Source organism: Symphodus melops, assembly GCF_947650265.1.
Source record: "Symphodus melops genome assembly, chromosome: 5".
NCBI classification, from domain to species: domain Eukaryota; kingdom Metazoa; phylum Chordata; class Actinopteri; order Labriformes; family Labridae; genus Symphodus; species Symphodus melops.
In genome coordinates this window covers 26,659,011-26,680,509 of record NC_136695.1, presented here as the reverse complement: position 1 = coordinate 26,680,509, position 21,499 = coordinate 26,659,011, and the positions used below count along the sequence as shown (strand labels likewise).

Sequence of the window (21,499 nt, the reverse complement as noted above, 5' to 3'; positions counted from 1 at the left end):
ACCTGGAAGCTACACTCAACAAAAATATAAACGCAACACTTTTGTTTTTGCTCCCATTTGTCATGAGATGGACTCAAAGATCTAAAATTCATTCCAGATACACAATATTACCATTTCTCTCAAACATTGTTCACAAATCTGTCTAAATGTGTGATAGTGAGCACTTTTGCTTTGCTGAGATAATCCATCCCACCTCACAGGTGTGCCACATCAAGATGCTCATCAGACACCATGATTAGTGCACAGGTGTACCTTATACTGCCCACAATAAAAGGCCACTCTGAAATGTGCAGTTTTGTCTCACAGCAAAATGCCACAGATGGCGCAAGCATTGAGGGAGCGTGCAATTGGCATGCTGACAGCAGGAATGTCAACCAGATCTGTTGCTCGGGCATTGAATGTTCATTTCTCCACCATAAGCCGTCTCCAAAGGCGTTTCAGAGAATATGGCAGTACATCCAACCGGCCTCACAACCGCAGACCACGTGTAACCACACCAGCCCAGGACCTCCACATCCAGCAGGTTCACCTCCAAGATCGTCTGAGACCAGCTACTCAGACAGCTGCTGAAACAATTGGTTTGCATAACCAAAGAATTTCTGCACAAACTGTCAGAAACCGTCTCAGGGAAGCTCAACTGCATGCTCGTCGTCCTCATCGGGGTCTTAACCTGACTCCAGATCGTCGCCGTAACAGACTTGAGTGGGCAAATGCTCACATTCGATGGCGTCTGGCACGTTGGAGAGGTGTTCTCTTCACGGATGAATCTCGGTTTACATTGTTCAGGGCAGATGGCAGACAGCGTGTGTGGCGTCGTGTGGGTGAGCGCTTTGCTGATGTCAATGTTGTGGATCGAGTGGCCCATGGTGGTGGTGGGGTTATGGTATGGGCAGGCATCTGTTATGGACGAAGAACACAGGTGCATTTTATTGATGGCATTTTGAATGCACAGAGATACCGTGATGAGATCCTGAGGCCCATTGTTGTGCCATACATCCATGAACATCACCTCATGTTTCAGCAAGATAATGCACGGCCCCATGTTGCAAGGATCTGTACACAATTCTTGGAAGCTGAAAATGTCCCAGTTCTTGCATGGCCAGCATACTCACCGGACATGTCACCCATTGAGCATGTTTGGGATGTGCTTGACCGGCGTATACGACAGCGCGTACCAGTTCCCACTAATATCCAGCAACTTCGCACAGCCATTGAAGAGGAGTGGACCAACATTCCACAGGCCACAATTGACAATCTGATAAACTCTATGCGAAGAAGATGTGTTGCACTGCATGAGGCAAATGGTGGTCACACCAGATACTGACTGGTTCTGAGTCCCCAGACCCTCAATAAAGCAAAAACTGCACATTTCAGGGTGGCCTTTTATTGTGGACAGTCTAAGGTACACCTGTGCACTAATCATGGTGTCTGATGAGCATCTTGATGTGGCACACCTGTGAGGTGGGATGGATTGTCTCAGCAAAGCAAAAGTGCTCACTATCACACATTTAGACAGATTTATGAACAATGTTTGAGAGAAATGGTAATATTGTGTATCTGGAATGAATTTTAGATCTTTGAGTCCATCTCATGACAAATGGGAGCAAAAACAAAAGTGTTGCGTTTATATTTTTGTTGAGTGTAGTATCCTTACTGAAATGTTCACTCTACTGAGGTGCACATAAAAATGCATACTGAATTTCCACGAGGGTTCAGTCTACTGACAAGTCCGCACCGCATAGACAACATCACACTGAGGTGTCCTGGAAACTGGCCATGTAATGCTTGTAAGTCATGAATAAGATTTCCAAATGGATGTAGAGAAGTCTAAAGGCTGCAGCCTTTGATTAATAACTACTGAGTGACCCATCAATGCCAGTGAACAAGTTTAAAATGTTTTCTATTTTTTGTGAAAAAATATGAGCTACTTTTTTAAAAGTTTAATCAGAGTGTGATTTCACACTACTTGTCAATAACTGTGGTATTCATGAAATGAAATGAAAGGATCTCTACACCCTGGCACTCATTCTGTGGTGTTATCTTTTGTTTTCCAGCTTGAAAAGATGACGACACAGAAGATGCTGTTTACAACATTGAGACACTTGAGTTCTGAGGAGCTTGAAGATTTCTGCCTCCATGTTGAATTGGAGAAAGGTGTCTCCCTCCTATCAGACCTCCATCTAAAACCAACAGACCCGGAGGAAATAGTGAAGCTGATGGTGAAGCGTTACAGAAAGGAGAGTGTGAAGTTGACCAAAAACATCTTGAAGAAGATGAAGAGGACTGATCTCGTGCAGAGATTTCTTGACAGCAGACAGGAGTCCAAAGGTTAGACAAAAGAGACAAACACAAAACCTTCACACATTACAATCAGGGCATTTTAAGAGTCTTATATTTAAATGAATTAGGAGAGCACAACAGTGTGCAAACAATGTTTTGATTCGATTTTTTAACTTTTGGGGTTATTGCTTTAATATATTAATACATCTTTATTTGTATAGCACCAATTCATAACAGACGTAGTGTCAAAACAAAGAGTGCTCTGTGTTATATTATCTACAAAGCTACAAAGATTTAAAGCTACAATGTCATTAATGAAAGAAAAAAACTACCCATAAACTAATTAAAATTGTTGTCAAGTCTTTATTTAGTTTGCATATTGATTCACTGATGATTAGGCTTTGTTGTCTTTTTGTTTTAAATGTACATAAAGGTGGTGTAGGAATCAAAGTGGTTTTGTTTTGTTTTTTCCTCAGAAGATGAAGAGCAGCTTTCACTGACGCAGAGGGTGAGTATGTCACATCACTCTGACTTTACACTGTGTCGCTATTACAGAGTCAACCTTGAACATTTAAATTAAAGGTAAACAAATAAAGGTTATTTTATTATTAATGCTTAGAAAAATGTGATCCTTTAAGATACATTTACATATTTTACTCAATATTTATTCAAAGAGTAAAGTACACATAAGGTCCTGGCATCAATGTTATTTGATTATAATGTGAAGAGTTTGTGTTATTTCTGAATTTTTGTACAGTTTATGTTTTTCTATTTGTTTTTCTGATGAGAGACATTTATTTGCATATTTACATATTTATTATTTTCTATTAATTTTGGGTTTTTGTCTTTTAAAGTGAGTTTGCTGCTTCATTTAAATACAAAATAAGCAACAGGATAAACAGACGGTGGTGGAGTCACTTTTTTGACTGAGGTGGCCAAACTGGTCCACAGACCTCTGCAGGGGGGGCAGAGTATAAAGTTCACACACACACACGTCTGAATCAGTAGCATGTTTAATGTTATATGATGTTATATACCTGAATATATAAATCTTCTTAGTTTAATTATTTAAGGACTCAAAACAAACACACATTTTCACAGTCACAATGAAAAGGAAGATTCCTTTGAAAACACTAGAAAAATGAAATAGGTACATTGATGTCCAAAGAAAGTGCACATACTACTATCAGCACAAATGAATGATTTAAACATAGGTCCCCCCTGTGCTGGTCACTCCTTGCTCCGCCCCTTTAACAGACACTCTCTTAGAAGATTCAAAGGATTGTCTGATTTTTATTGCACAGATTTAGACAAATGTACACCATGAAATTAGAATTGAATAAATACTTAGTGGAAAATTAAAACTAACATCCGTATGTTGCTCACTGCAGAAATTTAAACTGTTTGTAAAAATGAATAAAGAACTTAAATTATAACCACCGTTCATGTGGCAGATGTACGTTGGTCAAACTTAAAAAAGGATAACTAACGTGAAAACAAATATCTGTTCTCATCTCAGCTCAGAAATTGCACTTCTGCACCTTCAACATGTTCTTTTAATTTTACAGGTAGAAATGATGACATCTGTTATAGATCTGCTTGTGGAGATTACATCTTGCCTAACTGAAGACGAGCATGAGAAACTCAAGTGGCTGATCAGAAGCGAAGACTACAAAGAATATCATTCATTCAACCCTCAGTTCCTGTTGGAGACAATCCATCAGGAAGCTGCGTGTGTTATCATTTTAACTTTTGGCCAAAACTCTGTGGTGAAGACGATGAAGTTTTTAAAGAAGATGAAGAGAACTGATCTGGTGCAGAAGTTATTGGAGACCAGCTCAAGTTTCAAAAGTACGACCATGAAGACCAAAACAGTTTAAAATCATAAAACTGTCTTTAAACCTATTTCAGAAAGGTTTAAGTTACATCTGTATCTGTTACATGATAAATGATGGGATTCATATTTCACAGATATTAAGAAAATTTAACTGGTTTATATTTTTTTAACTTATGTTGTACCTCACAAATCATTACTAAACTATTGTGCCTGATAACACCATATTCAGACTTAAGATCAATCTCTCATGACTTATTTTTAATCACTTCTTTCCTCAGAGAAACCGTCAGATGAACCACGCTCTGTCCTGTTTGAGAAAGTAAGTCATCACTTCACATCTGTCTGACTCACACATGAACATTCATGAACAAATATGATCAATCATAAATATCTTTGACAGTTTTTATAACATGAAATGTCAGCACATGATCTGTTTTCCTTCAACAATAATCAATATTATTAAAAGTATATCTAACAGAATCACCCAGCTCTACACTAAGAGTGATGAGACCATAAGAGACACATTTAAAATTGTCCTGGTTGATGAAGCAAATGTCCCATGAGTGTTTCAACTTTTCCAGGCAGCAACAATGGCAGCTGTTGAGGATCTGCTTTTGGAAATCCTGCAGTCTTTAAATGACGAGGAGCTCCACAAATTCAAGAGCTTTCTGCTGTTGGCCTTTAAAAATGACTCCATAGACATCCCACATCTTTTGAGACTCTCAGATCACCGAACAGTAATAGTGGATATGATGATGCGGACCTACGGGCGACAGTCTGTGGATAAGACCAGAGAGATTTTAAAGAAGTTGAACAGGGATGATCTCATGCTAATGTTTCCAGAGAGCTCAGAATCCAAAGGTAAGACAAACAAGAACAAATCATCTTAGATAATGAGATTGATTGAAAATGAACAAATTACTTGAATTTGATTTCTTTAGGTTATGAATTAGTTCATCAATTTTAATTTCATATTGAATTTGTTTTATTACCTTGTAAAGCAGCTGAACTTTAGTAAAGTAGATCAAACTTATTAAAGTAAGTTCATCCTCGTAGTCATAAATGTATTTTCTCCTCAGAGAAAGATTCAGTGGACGAACATCAACCTCCAAAGTTTGAAACAGTGAGTCTGTTTTTACATTTTTCAGCCTGATTTAAAAACCATCCAAGTCTTTGAACATTATGATACAAACTGAAACAAATGGATATTATTGGCTGTAAAGTTCAGCTCTGTATATTTAACATCTGTATTTCTGGTGTTTCAAAGGAAATGTTTAATGTTAAGGGCTGTGGAAGATTTCATGTTGTGCTAAATCAGGTAGTTTTATGAAGTTGAACAGGGATTGAAGGGATCTTCTATGCTGTGTTTCTACAGCAAAACATCAAAAACAATACGCAGATAACTTTCATACATCTCTGATTAAATCCCCACAGATAATCCTTTTTATTTTTACCATTAGAGAAATTACTAATTTGTTTATTGTCTTTGACATTTTTAGACTGTAAAGGAAGATCTGGAACATATTCTTTTGGAAACATTAGAGGTTTTGAAATTTAAGGAGTTTGAGAAATTCAAGTGGCTGCTGCAGCTCACATACTTCCAGAGGAGTTTAAGACAAATCCAGTGCAACGAAATGAAGTTGCCATCAACTCCAGAGGAACTGGTGCATTTGATGGTGATGAACCGGGAGCCTGTGGAGGTGACCAAAGAAGTTTTATTGGACATGAACAGGACTGATCTAGTAGAGAGGCTGTTGGGGACAGTCTCAGGATTTCAAGGTTAGAGAACGAAAACAAACACTGCCACATTACACACATTTATGTTTAAATATATTTCATATTTTACATTTACAACACAAAATAACTTTGAGATCACAAATAAATTATTTTATTTCCTCAAGATAACAAACCGGTTTTCTTAAACACGTGGGGTAATTTATATAATCATATAAAAAGGGCGGAGTTATCTTCCTTTCACAATCATCACTGCTTCTGCCATCAGCAGATCGTCATATCAAACAAACAAAACATTAAAAATATGAACAAGTTTGAGACAAAAAAGCTCCAAAAGACTAAAGTGAACCAGCTGCAGGAACAAATGCAGGAAGAACTGGCAGAAGAAAGGAAACATTTGTGAGTCTTCATGTATAAACGACGGCTAATTATATTTGTTTCCCATCGTCAGTTTAACCTTATATATGAACTCCTGTTTTTGTGTTGCTCTGACTCCTTAGTGCAGCATGACTATAAGTTATATTTCAGCTGCAGCTCTGACGATAACAAACAGAGCGACATGAAGCCATTAAAATATAACTCAAAGCTATAAGAAGCTTATTGTAATTGTTCATCTTAAAAACACAACTCAAAGACTGTGGTGCGTTTTCAGTCTCTGTTGAAGGATGATATCTAAAATAAAAATTATTCACTTTAAGCACCGTCTGTAAAATCATACGGGACACATGAAGTTTTAACCCTGAAGTGACCTCGCTAACCCCAAATCCTGCTTCATAGTTCAGACCTCTGGACTTTTCAGTTTAATGCCAGATTTATACTTCTGTGTCTTCTAAATGAAATCTTAATATTGTAACATTATCCACTGACTTTATGTCAAATAATTTATTTCTGATCTCAGGATAACATCAAGCATGGCCCTTTAAGGTTTGTGAAGATTTATTCACTTTTTTTTTCTCCTCAGAGAAACATCGATCCAAACAGACCCGGAAAGTGAGTAAAATCAGAAACACATTTATCAACAAGGTTTCTAGGCAGGCAGGCATTTTATTGATCCAGAGGGAAATTCAAGGCATCCAGTAACAGTATACAAGACAAGCAGGACACAAGACATTAGTTACAATACACACCCGCTGTCCCCCCTCCCCTCTGTATTCAATAATCCCCAAACAAGATTTAGGAGCCCCTATGTGACTGAGAGTAAACATAACTACAGGTTAAACCTGTGCAGTTAACATTAACATCATGTGTTAATGTCAATCATGCAAAATTTAACTCTAATACTATAAACAAAACAAAAATCGCTGCGTACGGCAGGAGACAAAGGCTATGAAAACATTAACAAAACTTACAAGAAAAAGATCACTCCTTGAGAGGCAAAAATGCAAAAACTAGAAATACTGAACAAAGACTGGCTCTTGACGAGGACTGTGACGAGACGCTGGAGGTACAAGACACTCCAGCAGAGAACAAAGGGAGACGCAGACTATAAGAAATATGAGGGTAACGAGCAACAGGTGGAAACAATCAGGGATCAGGAGAGACATCAGACCGGTGACACAAGAGGAAGAGCAAGTGACCTGAAATGAGAGGAGTATTACTTTTCAAAATAAAACATGAAATTCACAAGAAAGACAAATCATGACAAGACACCCCTCACCGCTGTGTGACAAAAACATATTTACCACAACAGTCAGGGTTACATATTATTATTTATTAATAAATAATTATCTTTTTTCTGCGGCTTGAAAAGATGACGACACAGTGGCTACTGTTTCCAACATTGAGACATTTGAGTTCTAAAGAGCTTGAAGATTTCTGCCTCCATGTTGAATTGGAGAAAGGTGTCTCCCTCCGATCAGACCTCCATCTAAAACCAACAGACCTCTGGGAAATAGTGGAGCTGATGGTGAAGCGTTTCAGCGAGGAGAGTGTGAAGTTGACCAAAAATATCTTGAAGAAGATGAGGAGGACTGATCTCGTGCAGAGATTGCTTGACAGCAGACAGGAGTCCAAAGGTTAGACAAAAGAGACAAACGCAAAACCTTCACACATTACAATCAGGGCATTTTAAGAGTCTTATATTGAAATGAATTAGGAGAGCACAACAGTGTGCAAACAATGTTTTGATTCGATTTTTTAACTTTTGGGGTTATTGCTTTAATATATTAATACATCTTTATTTGTATAGCACCAATTCATAACAGACGTAATGTCAAAACAAAGAGTGCTCTGTGTTATATTATCTACAAAGCTACAAAGATTTAAAGCTACAATGTCATTAATGAAAGAAAAAAAACGACCCATAAACTAATTAAGGTTGTTGTTAAGTCTTTATTTAGTTTGCATATTGATTCACTGATGATTAGGCTTTGTTGTCTTTGTGTTTTAAATGTACATAAAGGTGGTGTAGGAATCAAAGTGGTTTTGTTTTGTTTTTTCCTCAGAAGATGAAGAGCAGCTTTCACTGACGCAGAGGGTGAGTATGTCACATCACTCTGACTTTACACTGTGTCGCTATTACAGAGTCAACCTTGAACATTTAAATTAAAGGTAAACAAATAAAGGTTATTTTATTATTAATGCTTAGAAAAATGTGATCCTTTAAGATACATTTACATATTTTAATCAATATTTATTAAAAGAGTAAAGTACACATAAGGTCCTGGCATCAATGTTATTTGATTATAATGTGAAGAGTTTGTTATTTCTGTTTTTAAATGTATCTGTTTATTTACATATTTATTGTTTTCTATTAACTTTGGATTTTTGTCTTTTGAAGTGAGTTTGCTGCTTTATTTTAATAGAAAATATGCAACAGGATACACAGACATACTGAGCCATACTTTTTTGACTGAGGTGGCCAAATTGCCAACTTATTTAATGTTTTATGATGTTATATTCCTGAATATATAAATCGTCTTAGTCTAATTGTTTAAGGACTCAAAACAAACACACATTTTCACAGTCACAATTTAAAAAAAGATTCCTTTGAAAACACTAGAAAAATGAAATGGGTACATTGATGTCCAAAGAAAGTGCACATATTACTATCAGCACAAATGATTCATGTGGCAGATGTACTTTGGTCAAACTTAAAAATGGACAACTAATGCAATGTGACAACAAACATCTGTTCTCAGCTCAGCTCAATATTTTCACTTCTGGATGTTCAACATGTTCATTAAATTTTGCAGGTGGAAATGATGACATCTATTATAGATCTGCTTGTGGAGATTACATCTTGCCTCACTGAAGACGAGCATAAGGACTTGAAGGAGTTGATCAGAAACAAAGTCTACAAAACATATCATTCATTCAACCCTCGGTTCCTGTGGGAGACAAACCATCAGGAAGCTGCGTGTGTTATCATTTTAACTTTTGGCCAAAACTCTGTGGTGAAGACGATGAAGTTTTTAAAGAAGATGCAGAGAACTGATCTGGTGCAGAAGTTATTGGAGACCAGCTCAAGTTTCAAAAGTACGACCATGAAGAGCAAAACAGTTTAAAATCATAAAACTGTCTTTAAACCTATTTCAGAAAGGTTTAAGTTACATCTGTATATGTTACATGATAAATGTTGGGATTCATATTGCACAGATATTAAGAAAATTTAACTGGTTTATATTTTTTTAACTTATGTTGTACCTCACAAATCATTACTAAACTATTTTGCCTGATAACACCATATTCAGACTTAAGATCAATCTCTCATGACTTATTTTTATCACTTCTTTCCTCAGAGAAACCGTCAGATGAACCACGCTCTGTCCTGTTTGAGAAAGTAAGTCATCACTTCACATCTGTCTGACTTACACATGAACATTCATGAACAAATATGATCACATTTGAATTCATCTGTTTTTCATGAAGCTGAAGCTTTGTTCAGGTTGAACTTTTTAGCAGCAGAATCATAAATATCTTTGACAGTTTTTATAACATGAAATGTCAGCACATGATCTGTTTTCCTTCAACAATAATCAATATTATTAAAAGTATATCTAACAGAATCACCCAGCTCTACACTAAGAGTGATGAGACCATAAGAGACACATTTAAAATTGTCCTGGTTGATGAAGCAAATGTCCCATGAGTGTTTTAACTTTTCCAGGCAGCAACAATGGCAGCTGTTAAGGATCTGCTTTTGGAAATCCTGCAGTCTTTAAATGACGAGGAGCTCCACAAATTCAACAGGTTTCTGCTGTTGGCCTTTGAAAATGACTCCATAGACGTCCCACATTTTTTGAGATACTCAGAGGACCGAACAGAAATAGTGGATAGGATGATGCGGACCTACGGGCGACAGTCTGTGGATAAGACCAGAGAGATTTTAAAGAAGTTGAACAGGGATGATCTCATGCTAATGTTTCCAGAGAGCTCAGAATCCAAAGGTAAGACAAACAAGAACAAATCATCTTAGATAACATGATTGATTGAAAATGAACAAATTACTTGAATTTGATTTCTTTAGATTATGAATTAGTTCATCAATTTTAATTTCGTAGTGAATTTGTTTTATTACCTTGTAAAGCAGCTGAACTTTATTTAAGTAGATCAAACTTATTAAAGTAAGTTCATCCTCGTAGTCATAAATGTATTTTCTCCTCAGAGAAAGATTCAGTGGAGGAACATCAACCTCCAAAGTTTGAAACAGTGAGTCTGTTTTTACATTTTTCAGCCTGATTTAAAAACCATCCAAGTCTTTGAACATTATGATACAAACTGAAACAAATGGATATTATTGGCTGTAAAGTTCAGCTCTGTATATTTAACATCTGTATTTCTGGTGTTTCAAAGGAAATGTTTAATGTTCAGGGCTGTGGAAGATTTCATGTTGTGCTAAATCAGGTAGTTTTATTAAGTTGAACAGGGATTGAAGGGATCTTCTATGTTATGTTTCTACAGCAAAACATCAAAAACAATACGCAGATAACTTTCATACATCTCTGATTAAATCCCCACAGATGATCCTTTTTATTTTTACCATTAGAGAAATGACTAATTTCTTTATTGTCTTTGACATTTTTCGACTGTAAAGGGAGATCTGGAACATATTCTTTTGGAAACATTGAGGGGTTTGGAGTTTGAGAAATTTAAGTGGCTGCTGCAGCTCACATACTTCCAGAGGAGTTTAAGACCAATCCAGTGGAACGAAATGGAGTTAGCATCAACTCCAGAGGAACTGGTGTATTTGATGGTGATGAACCAGGAGCCTGTGGAGGTGACCAAAGAAGTTTTATTGGACATGAACAGGACTGATCTAGTAGAGAGGCTGTTGGGGACAGACTCAGGACTTCAAGGTTAGAGAACGAAAACAAACACTGCCACATTACACACATTTATGTTTAAACATATTTCATATTTTACATTTACAACACAAAATAACTTTGAGATCACAAATAAATTATTTTATTTACTCAAGATAACAAACCGGTTTTCTTCAACAAGTGGGGTAATTTATATAATCATATAAAAAGGGCGGAGTTATCAGTATGACGTTCATACTAAGTACGTTTAAGTTTAACTTTGTGCCAAGTAACACACATCCAACCCAAGTTAGTTATCTAATAAAGTGACCAAAGATTTGTTTAACACATCTTGAACATGCTGAGCATTTTGATATTTTTTAAAGATATTGAGATGTTGCCATGTTTTATTTTATTCACAAAATGACTCAAACTGACTAAAGCTGCTTTATATATTATTATTTAATGAGTCCTTTTCTTTTCTTTCTTTCTTTCTTTCTTTCTTTCTTTCTTTCTTTCTCCTCCTTAGAGAGATATCAGCCACCCAATGTGAGTAATCTTCCATCAGACACTCCACAATTTTACATGTCAAGTATTAATTAACAGTATTGACTAACTTTTTGATTCAGCAGGATTCAACCATGAGCCCAGTCCATTTACAGCTTTTAGAAACACTGGAAGAATTAGGTTCAGGGGACCTGGAGAAATTCAAACATGTCTTATTCTTCACTAAAATGAAGGAATGGCTCCCAAAAATCCCAACAGACCAAATAGAGACTGCAGACAAAGATCAGCTAGTGAAGCTGATGGTGGAGATCTATGGCCAACGCTGTGTGGAGGTGACTAAGGATGTTTTAGAGAGGATCTCTAGGACTGATCTGGTCAAAAAGTTGTCAGAAGGCAGCTCAGTATCTCGAGGTAAGTTGTGAATAAAAGTGTTATTTGACTATAAAATATTTGGTAAACAGAACCTGGACTGTATTTTTAAACTTCTAACGTTTATGACAGAGGCAACTTGTTTTGAGACTTTCCTGTAAATCATTTATTTTTTAATGTCTGGTGTTTTTAGCTGGACTTCCTGGAGTACATGTCCTAAAACTCGGCATAAATACCCACTAGGATAAAGAGATGAGATTATTAGATTAGTGTGGTCAAAGGTGAAGGTCACTTATCTTGCATCTCATGAAAGCAAAATCACAGCAACGGATGGAGGGGATGTTGTTGGAATGAGATGTTTTATTTTTAAAGGTGGTGATAAAACATCTTGCAAACAAATTACAACCCTTTTTATTCATGTTTTTTTTCTACTGTTTGGAGAAGGGTCTTCTGACATTAACATGCTCTGCAGACAAACAAATATAATGAGTTCTCTGTTATATCATTCCTTTGAACCTCTAATGCTGGCCTTCTTCTGCTGTACAGATATTCGGATATACACTCAGTGCTCCAGCCACAGTTACACTTTGTACAGTCACATTTTGGGAAACACTGATTGATTTGAACAAAAAGTTGACTGGCTGACAAAGGTGTAAATGGAGTTTTATTTTGTTAATTCAATTTATTGATAGTCATGTATCCGTCCAGCTATGATGCAGACTGACTCACAACACTATGGCTCCCAGTGATATAATTATTTATTTAGTATATATACAGAAGAACACAATGTTTCAAGGTTCTTAATCAGATGCTGTATAAGAAACAGGACACCTGAATATTCATCACAGAGAACTAGTGTTAGCTCTCAAGATCATACAGTGAAATGATAAAAAAAAAAAAAACACCAGGAAATCCATCCATAATCTACACCGCTTTTCTAAAAGGGGTCTTGGGGGGCTTTTGGTGATCCTAGCTGTCATTGGGCATGAGGCGGACTACACCCTGGACTGGTCTCTGGGCCATTTAGAGTCCCCAGTTAACCTAACAAGCTTGTCTTTGGACTGTGGGAGAAATCATAGTACCTGGAGAGAACCCACACACGTACGGGGAGAACATGCACACCCCACATTGAGAGGCTCCTGTCTGCCTGATTCGATCCAGGAACCTTCTCGCTGTGAGACAGCAGCGCTCACCACTGCACCACCGTTCAGCTGTCATTGTATAACAGAACCTCGTTACTAACTTTCAATAGTATGTATGAATAAAAGATCTGTCTTTCCAAGGGCCTTTTGGGAGCGCGGAGCATGAGGACTGTGGACAAAATATGGTAATCCCATCCATCATTTTTTTGTATTTCATTGGTTTGTTTGTTGATGCATTCATTGTTGCCAATATAAAATGATTGTCTCTCTCAGCAGGACTCTGGTCACTGGACCAAACTTGATCCTGAAGTGAAGAGTGCTGATGGAGATGAGTCTCTTACTTACAGGTACAAATATCTTCCTTAATACTGACCAACAGCATATGACAACTTTTTTTGACCAACCCCAAAAACAGTAGTTTTCTCTCTTACTCTTTTTGGGCCTGAAACCCTACAGTACAGTTTTTGTGCACGTATACAAACTCAGTGATGTCTTTCTGCATGACTTAGCCTACAGAGTGAAGCAGGACGCTTTGAATGCAGTGTCTCCAGCATTCGCTGGCTCTGTAAGGATAAGATCAGCTTTCAGTACAAGTTTTGCTCGTGGGAGGAACCCATTGAGAGGATGGAAAGCTTGAAATACTTGCCTGCAGGTCCACTAATGAACATCTACGTCATTGCTGGAAAGTTAGATGCAGTGTACCTGCCACACTGGATCTGCATAGGTGAGTGGAAATCTAGAAAATAATTGCACATATTATCCTTCTTTTCAACAACTTTAGAACTCACCAAAACATGTCTGTGGAGTTTCAGGTAAAAAGTTTTTTCAATCATGTTTATGAACCTCTTTCTTTCAGCCCTGCTCAGAACAGGCTGTTTCTGTGTCTGTAGCTTTAAATATGTAAATGAGCTGTGTCTGACCCCGCCCCTCTGTAGAAGGGATTGGGTGGCTTCTGCAGGAAGGAGGACTCTAAATTAAAATCATTTTGAAAAAAAAAGGGACACGGCCCAGTTAGCGTCTGCTCACACAGATAACACTGCAGCTACTTTACTGATGTTTTGGCTTATTTTTAGTCATTTTAGTCAGATACAGCCGGAACACTCTGGGACTTCACCATAATGATGGCTATCCACATTGTGTCCCCGCGTGCATGTGCTAGTGCACTTTACATTACCAAAGCACACCTCTTTTGTGCGCACCAGGACAAAGGAAGTGTATCGAGCTTTAGCATGGATTGGAGCACTCTCACAAGCGTACAGGACAGAACAAACACCTCGCTGTGGGAGTGTTACCTATAGACATATGTAGACGGCTCATAGACTGACGCTGCCTATTTGAGCTGACGTATCAGCGCGGCCGCCATCTTGGATGGGTATCCAATGCACCCACTCTGCTTTCATTTCTATTGAGGAAGGTCTATCCCCAATTACAATAATCATCATAACTCCCCAAATTTGTATCGGATTTTCACACTGTTCGGTTTGTTACAAACGGCAGAGATTTAGCTATAACATAATCTTATAATTGGTAAAATAACCCAAACAAATTTTCTATGTGAAAATGGATCCCACATGATCTTATCAAAAATCAATACTGCACTGATTTTTGCAACCGTAAACTGCACAAAATACCGGCATAGTGACTCGCTCTCCATTGATTCCTATTGACTCTGGTGCTAGCGTAGAGCGAGGGTCTCCAGCACATCATGTGGCCTCTCCGTATATTATTTCTATGGTGTTATCCCTCTGGGGGAGGGGTTACTGCCCTTTGTGAGATCATGAAAGGAAAATCTTCAAACAGCCTGTTTAAGCACACATTTTGTGAAAAGTGGAGCAGGCAAAAGACAAAGACCATGATCTTTTCTTCTTATTAAGGGTTTTGAAGACTGACTAGGGAAACTTATTAGTTTTCTGAAAACATAGTGAATTGTATTTTGCATAATATAGTATAGTATATAGTGACATTTACAATTTATGCAGCTTACATTATTTAACAAAAAAAAACAATTCTTTCTTTTCACTTATGTATGTGCTTTTATTTTGTGCAGACAACAACACTGACCTATCAGGAGAGTTTGCAGTCCTCCACATCGATGACTGTGGTGATGTTGTGGAACAAGTGTCCGAGGTCACGCCGTCCCATGTCAAGTTAGCTGAACCAGTTTTCTCACCAAAGGGGGTTCTGATAAGAATTGGTGCTCCGGTGAAAACAAACTGCAGCGTGTTGATATATGAGACAAACAAAACATTCCTCACACTTCATGTTTATCTGATCCCACGTGATCCTGGTTTACAAGAGGTTATTCCTTATCTTGATTTCATAAATACAAGTGATTAAAATTATAATTGCACCAAAAATAATCTGATGAATACACAAAATAGCCTTTGTCACATTGTTGCAACTTTGTACTGAGGTATTAATGTGTTGTTTTTTTTTCTACAGGACATTGGCAGGAGGGAATTATGTTACAAAAGCAAAGTAATTCGAAAACCGCCTCCAGAGAAGTCCTTGAAAATGCGGGATCGTTTCCGCTTATCAACGGATGTGGATGGTGCAGAAATTCAGCCCAAAGTATGTTTTGTGCTGCATTTAAATCTATGAACTGTGGTTCTGATCAGTTGGATACTGTTGTATAGGTCAAATTTAACAATAATTTAAAATTAGGGCTGTCAGAAATATAATAGGCAGATAGATAGAGGAGTTTATGGTACAAGGACCCAGCTTAATCCAACATAGTACATTTAGAGACTGTAGATACCACGAGCAGGTGCATTCTGGGAGTGTAATGTTCACGAAGGGTAGTACGGCACTATGAGCTCTTTAAGATAAGATGGTGCGTGACCATTTAAAGCTTTAGATGTGAGAAGAAGGATTTTACATTCTACTCTAGTTTTTATAAGGAGCCAGTGCAGAGAAGCCAAAACAGGAGTAATGTGGTCCCCTTTCCTAGTTCTCGTCAGTCCACAAGCTGCAGCGTTTTGGATTAGTTGAGGAACAAATGCGTGAACTAGTTTTTCTGTATCATTTTGCGACAAGATAACACATCGATCTCATAAATACATTTTCAGTTAACTTGTACTTCCAAGTAATTGTTTTAGTCTCTGACATAGGATTTATGGTTTTACCCTTTTTGTCTTAAATTTGATTCAACCAAGCTGACATTGTGTAAAATTGCTTTAACCTCTTTATCAGTGATAAATTTAAAATGCCTTCATCTCATAAGCCTTGCTTTATTACAACTCTTTGTTTGAATGGCATTTCACTACCTCGTTATTTAAATATCTGTGTACAATTTTAAAACTACCTTTTGTCTTGAGCTGATATGAGTGTATGTACAAAAGCATTTTAAATAACTGCAATCAGGATTATGTTTGCACTGTGTTTTGTTCCTAACATTTAAACATTAGGAAAGATACAGCCTATTAGTCTTTTAAATATCAATGAGTACATCACCTCGTTGTTATTATATTGATATTACATATTTTTCCCCACAGAAAGTCAAGCTCAAATATGATTCGAGTGATCAACAGTACTTTGAAGTATGTATTAGAAATCCAGACAGAGACTTCACCCTCATGCTAACTCAAGAAAAGGAGGAGACACCAGTTTGGAGCCACACAATTCGAAAAGGTTTGAACACACTAAAACTGGTTTTTAACTCTCTAGAATTATTACTGAAGCAGAGTAGATGTCTGCTTTTAAACAAAGCAGCAAATCAAAAATAAATTCTTGATCTAAGATTTTTACTTTTCAGATGACTCCCAAAGCACTGTCCATGCTCAAGGTAAGCCATGTTTAGTAATCATTCTTTTAGAGTTTGGAAGAACAACTCTATCTGTCTGACTGTCGGCATCACTGTTGGAGACAAGATGATGAAAACAGGGGAAATTATTGTTATTAGTTTCAGGGAAAACAAAGTCTGCCTGGGACCTGGGTGTCATGATTAACCTGAGTCATGTCGATTTGCCCTGTACAACATCAGGAAGATCAGATCTTACCTGTCAGAGCATGGTACACAGCTCCTCTTGTGATATCATGCATCAGCTATTGCAAATCCTGACTGGCAGGTCTTCCTTTATGCACTACCCCTGCAGATTATTCAAACCAAGTTTGAGTTAAACTAAGCTCTGCCGATGAAAGGCGTCTGATCCAAACTTCACAACAGGGTCCAAAGACACCAACTAGAGTGATCTTCCAAACTCCATTTGACCTACAGAGACCCTTTGCACCTCTTAAGAAAAAGCTAAAGACCCAGGTCTTTCATAAATACTGTACATACCATAGTGATACTGATGATGATGTTGTTTGATAATGACATAATTTAAGGATGGTTTTGATGTTGACTGGAACTTTCAAGAACAGCCGTCCACAATGTGCTTTGTCTCTGTGCGCTCCCTGTCAGCACCTGTGTGTCCGATCGGCCTTAAAGCTGTGTGTTTGCACTTACTGATGTTGTTTCCTCTTTTCTAGACCCTTGCTTGTTGTACTAACTCTGTGTTTGTTGCTGTAGATAAAATTGTCTACTGAATTGTAGAATGGTAAAATAGATCTCCAGCAACACAATGACATTTTGAATTTTCAACAGTGAGAAACCATTGACATTTTTTTCTCACACTCACGCCACGTTGACCTGAACCAAAGATAATAATAATAATAATAATAATAATAATAATAATAATGCATTTTATTTATAGAGCTCTTTTCAAAAAAACTCAAAGACACTTCACATGTTAAAAACAAATACAAGCATATAGGATAATTCAAACAAGGAAAACAGAACAAACACTTAAACAATAGACAAGGTTGTCTATTACAAAGATTTTTTTATTTATTTATTTATTTTTATATACTTTATTAATCCCGCGAGGGGAAATTCAGTTTTCACTCTGCATTAATGGAGAGGTCTCAGAGTGAGGGGGCTGCCCACAGAGAGCGCTCCAAAGCAGTTTTTGGCGTTTGGTGCCTTGCTCAGGGGCACCTCGGCAGTGCTCAGGAAATGGACTGGCACCTCTCCAGCTACCACACCAGTTTCCGGACTTGGTCCATGCCGGGACTTGAACCGGCGACCCTCCGGTTCCCAACCCAAGTCCCTACAGACTGAGCTACTGCCGCCCCACTTTCTCCTTAAAAACTATCAAACGTATGCACGTGTATTTGTTGTTGTTTTTTTCAGTAAAGAATTACGTGTGATAGTTGTGGTCAAATGTTGGGGTCCAATGTGTATTCCCTCCTATATTTCCGTTGATTCAGTCTAAATGATGTTGGTCGTGATGGTTCTACTTCCAGTTTAATCTCTTTATTTTCTTCTGATGCAAACCCTGACTCTCAAAAAGTGGCTGCACAAACAAGGATTATAAAGACAGAAATACACTAATTCCCAGTGGAAGCACATATAGTGATTTTATCTGACATTTATTTTAATTAAATCTTAATTATGTTTAAAAAAGACTCTTGCTTTGAGTATTTCGAATCTTGTGAACATCCAGAACTTTAAAAATCCACCTATTGAGACTGAGATATGTACCTTCAAACTGACAAACATTTGGTAGATACTTTAGTTCAGTGAAGGTGGCAGGCTGCTCCATGTACAGAGGATACAGTCCTCGAGAAATTGACTGAAGGTGCAACTCTAGATGCGGGTCGAATGCACATTTTATGTGTCACCTGTCAATACAGTCAAAACAAAGACACAACTTTGACAACACTTACATTGGTAATTCAACAATGAAAACCATCAATTTGCCATAAAAAGGTCATCCAAGTAAAAGCTCTTTATTCGGTCCTGGGGGTCCACCATGAAGAGACGGGACTCTCCACAGGGGTCTCCTACAGGCAGCTCGCTGATAGGTTGACCGACTGTGTAAAAAATAAATCCGACTACAGTAAATGCACCTCTTCCCAGTATTCGGTTATTTGGCCCATAAAAACAAGTGTAAAGTAATATTTTCTTGAATTTTCAGGAACACATCTTACTATGTGGCACAATAAGAAGTGTAAAATATTCTTTCTTGGACCTTGATGTGAATTCAAGATTATTGATAAGCATTGCCTGAGCGCAATTTGAGTTCAACAAATGAAAGTAGCTCTTGGCCAATTTTTTCAAAATCGCTCTCAGATGAAGGAAGGTTGGAGACCCCTGCTCTGCAGCATCATCTGTGTTTGAGGAACAGATTTACAGACCTCACAGTTATGCTTGTTTTGTTTCCATCACATGCTAACACGGTGTCCTTCTTTTATTGCAGTTAAAGTGACAGCTGGACTTGACTCAAAAGCCGGGACCAGCGACAGTGAGTTGTTTTCCTGTTTTCAGTTTGTCCTGGTGGAAGAAAAAGTCTAAACCAAATCCAATCCTTTTCTTCATTCTTTTTGTTTTTAGCTGCAAGACCCTCAGGCGGAGCAACTGGTGCAGATACCACATCAGGCGGTAGGAGGACATGTATCTCTCTTTGACTGTAAAGGTCACTTTGTCATTTCTGAACATTTCCGATCTAAACAGAGTTCAGGCTCAAGAAACATACTAATAATGAGTATAAAGGAGTATTTTCACATGTTCAGAAGATATACCTTTATGCATTATTTTCATGGGTTAGATGATAATATTTACACCTCTATGATGTAAATATAGTTTGCTTCGGCTAGGATAGCAGCAGGTATAAACTTTCATGTCCCCACCCTTTGATTTGGGCTCAACCACGGGGAATTTGGATTGGGCCAGGTTGGTGTTTTGTGGTAAAAAGTGCACATTATTAGAAGGGTCCAACTGATGTGTAATTTTTGGGGTCGATATCGTTATTAGGGAGAGAGAAAAAATCCAATACCAAGACAGATTTCCTTGGGTGAAAGAGAACTGCTAGTATATAACAATGATACTTACACTATCTGACTGGTTAATAAATGTAGTGATATGGGTGCATAACAGATATAAAATGAGTTATTAATTTTAACTTTGTTATCTTCACAAGCAAAGCAAAACTTTATAACAAGTCCAAACAATAACTTTGATTGTTTTTCATCTCATTCATTCACTTCAGTGAGAATAATCCAGTATATCTTCATCCAGTCTCTTAGTCTTGTCCACATTAGTCATTAATTACCTGTTTATTTTTAGTTCATTGTTATTTAATGTTAAATTGTACACAGAGAGCACAGGCTACCAAAAATAAATTCCTTTTTTGTTAAACATACCTGGCCAATGAAACTGATTCTGATTCTATCTTGGGCTTCAACAAGGACATTTAAATCTGGCTCTGTGAATGACAGCTGAGAGGTGCTCTTCACTGATAGACGATCTGTGTTTGGATTTGTTGAACTTCATCACTGAGAATGTTTGTGCACAAAGAGGACAAGCATCTTCTGAAAATTATTATAGTCATAGTCCATCAGCTGAAGCTCCAAGTTTGCAGGGATGTCCTCAACCCGCCCCCTCACAGTGCGTCAGGAGAGTGGCACGTAGTCAAGTGCTCCTTTTTTCCGTCAGTGCAAAAGAGTCCAATTAACACTCCTTAATAAAGTCTCCGTCAAAAAAGGCCTGACTGTTTCCGCCGACTCGTCCTGACGGCTGCATCTCTGGCTGTGTAACGTTTTGTAAAAACCCCTTGTTGGGTTTGCAGCTTTGCTAGCAACGTAGTTTACCTTCACTCGCACGCGCACTGCGTCCGTCCATACGGAAGTGATACGAACGTAGCGCCTTTCAAAATAAAAGCGTTGTATTGCATGCACGGCTTAAATATACAGTATTGATTTATGATTGGCATCGCGTGGGCCAGACAGGGATGCACAACGGGCCGGGTGTGGCCCGCGGGCCGTAGTTTGCCCATGTCTGTCATAAGCCACCCTGTAGAAATAATCTACATTTTCAAGATCACCATTACACTCAGTTTTAGATTGGTATTCTTTGAAATAATCTGGGGCATTCCTCTGCCTTGTAGGATATCTTCTTTCCCCATGTTCTCTCTGAACACTGTCTGCTTGAGTCAGACCAATTTCTTTACTCTCCTCTACTTTTACATCCTGTACACCTGGTTCTCTCTTTTCCAGGTCCTGGTTTAATACCTTTGGTGGTGTAACTTCATCATGACAGTCTATGTCGTTCCCTATGTCACTCTCTGTCTGAGTCTGATTGTCTGCACTGCCCTTAGTGATGAATTTCACCAGCCTATGTTTGAGGACTTTTCCTGATATTACACATTGTATGCTGGACTATATTTGTCATAGCCTACAAATATGCCCTTTTCGCATCTCGAGTCTAGCTTCTTCTTTTCCTGCTTGTAAACATAGCACTCAGAGCCAGAGCGTTTTCCCTGTGAAGACAAAGTAAGGTGTCTGCTCTAGCCGCCTACTGTAACACCTGTTGCGTATTTGAGCTGCTGTCTGTACAGCGTAAGTCC

General features: G+C 37.9%; 1 protein-coding gene across 1 annotated transcript in view; it reads left to right on the top strand.

Annotated features, from left to right (window-relative positions):
• Nucleotides 1-21,499, top strand: part of LOC306824660 (uncharacterized protein) — a 106,790-nt gene that overhangs the window by 11,774 nt on the left and 73,517 nt on the right. Inside the window, exons 5-28 of the mRNA XM_079344864.1 lie at nucleotides 2,055-2,328; nucleotides 2,757-2,788; nucleotides 3,849-4,131; nucleotides 4,396-4,436; nucleotides 4,699-4,978; nucleotides 5,197-5,240; nucleotides 5,617-5,896; nucleotides 6,813-6,841; nucleotides 7,614-7,866; nucleotides 8,296-8,327; nucleotides 9,046-9,328; nucleotides 9,592-9,632; nucleotides 9,960-10,239; nucleotides 10,458-10,501; nucleotides 10,887-11,148; nucleotides 11,624-11,643; nucleotides 11,724-12,012; nucleotides 13,254-13,297; nucleotides 13,386-13,459; nucleotides 13,622-13,836; nucleotides 15,160-15,410; nucleotides 15,555-15,683; nucleotides 16,607-16,742; nucleotides 16,867-16,896. Coding sequence (XP_079200990.1) covers nucleotides 2,055-2,328; nucleotides 2,757-2,788; nucleotides 3,849-4,131; nucleotides 4,396-4,436; nucleotides 4,699-4,978; nucleotides 5,197-5,240; nucleotides 5,617-5,896; nucleotides 6,813-6,841; nucleotides 7,614-7,866; nucleotides 8,296-8,327; nucleotides 9,046-9,328; nucleotides 9,592-9,632; nucleotides 9,960-10,239; nucleotides 10,458-10,501; nucleotides 10,887-11,148; nucleotides 11,624-11,643; nucleotides 11,724-12,012; nucleotides 13,254-13,297; nucleotides 13,386-13,459; nucleotides 13,622-13,836; nucleotides 15,160-15,410; nucleotides 15,555-15,683; nucleotides 16,607-16,742; nucleotides 16,867-16,896 — 3,646 coding nt within the window. The remainder of the gene's footprint in view (nucleotides 1-2,054; nucleotides 2,329-2,756; nucleotides 2,789-3,848; nucleotides 4,132-4,395; nucleotides 4,437-4,698; nucleotides 4,979-5,196; nucleotides 5,241-5,616; nucleotides 5,897-6,812; nucleotides 6,842-7,613; nucleotides 7,867-8,295; nucleotides 8,328-9,045; nucleotides 9,329-9,591; nucleotides 9,633-9,959; nucleotides 10,240-10,457; nucleotides 10,502-10,886; nucleotides 11,149-11,623; nucleotides 11,644-11,723; nucleotides 12,013-13,253; nucleotides 13,298-13,385; nucleotides 13,460-13,621; nucleotides 13,837-15,159; nucleotides 15,411-15,554; nucleotides 15,684-16,606; nucleotides 16,743-16,866; nucleotides 16,897-21,499) is intronic.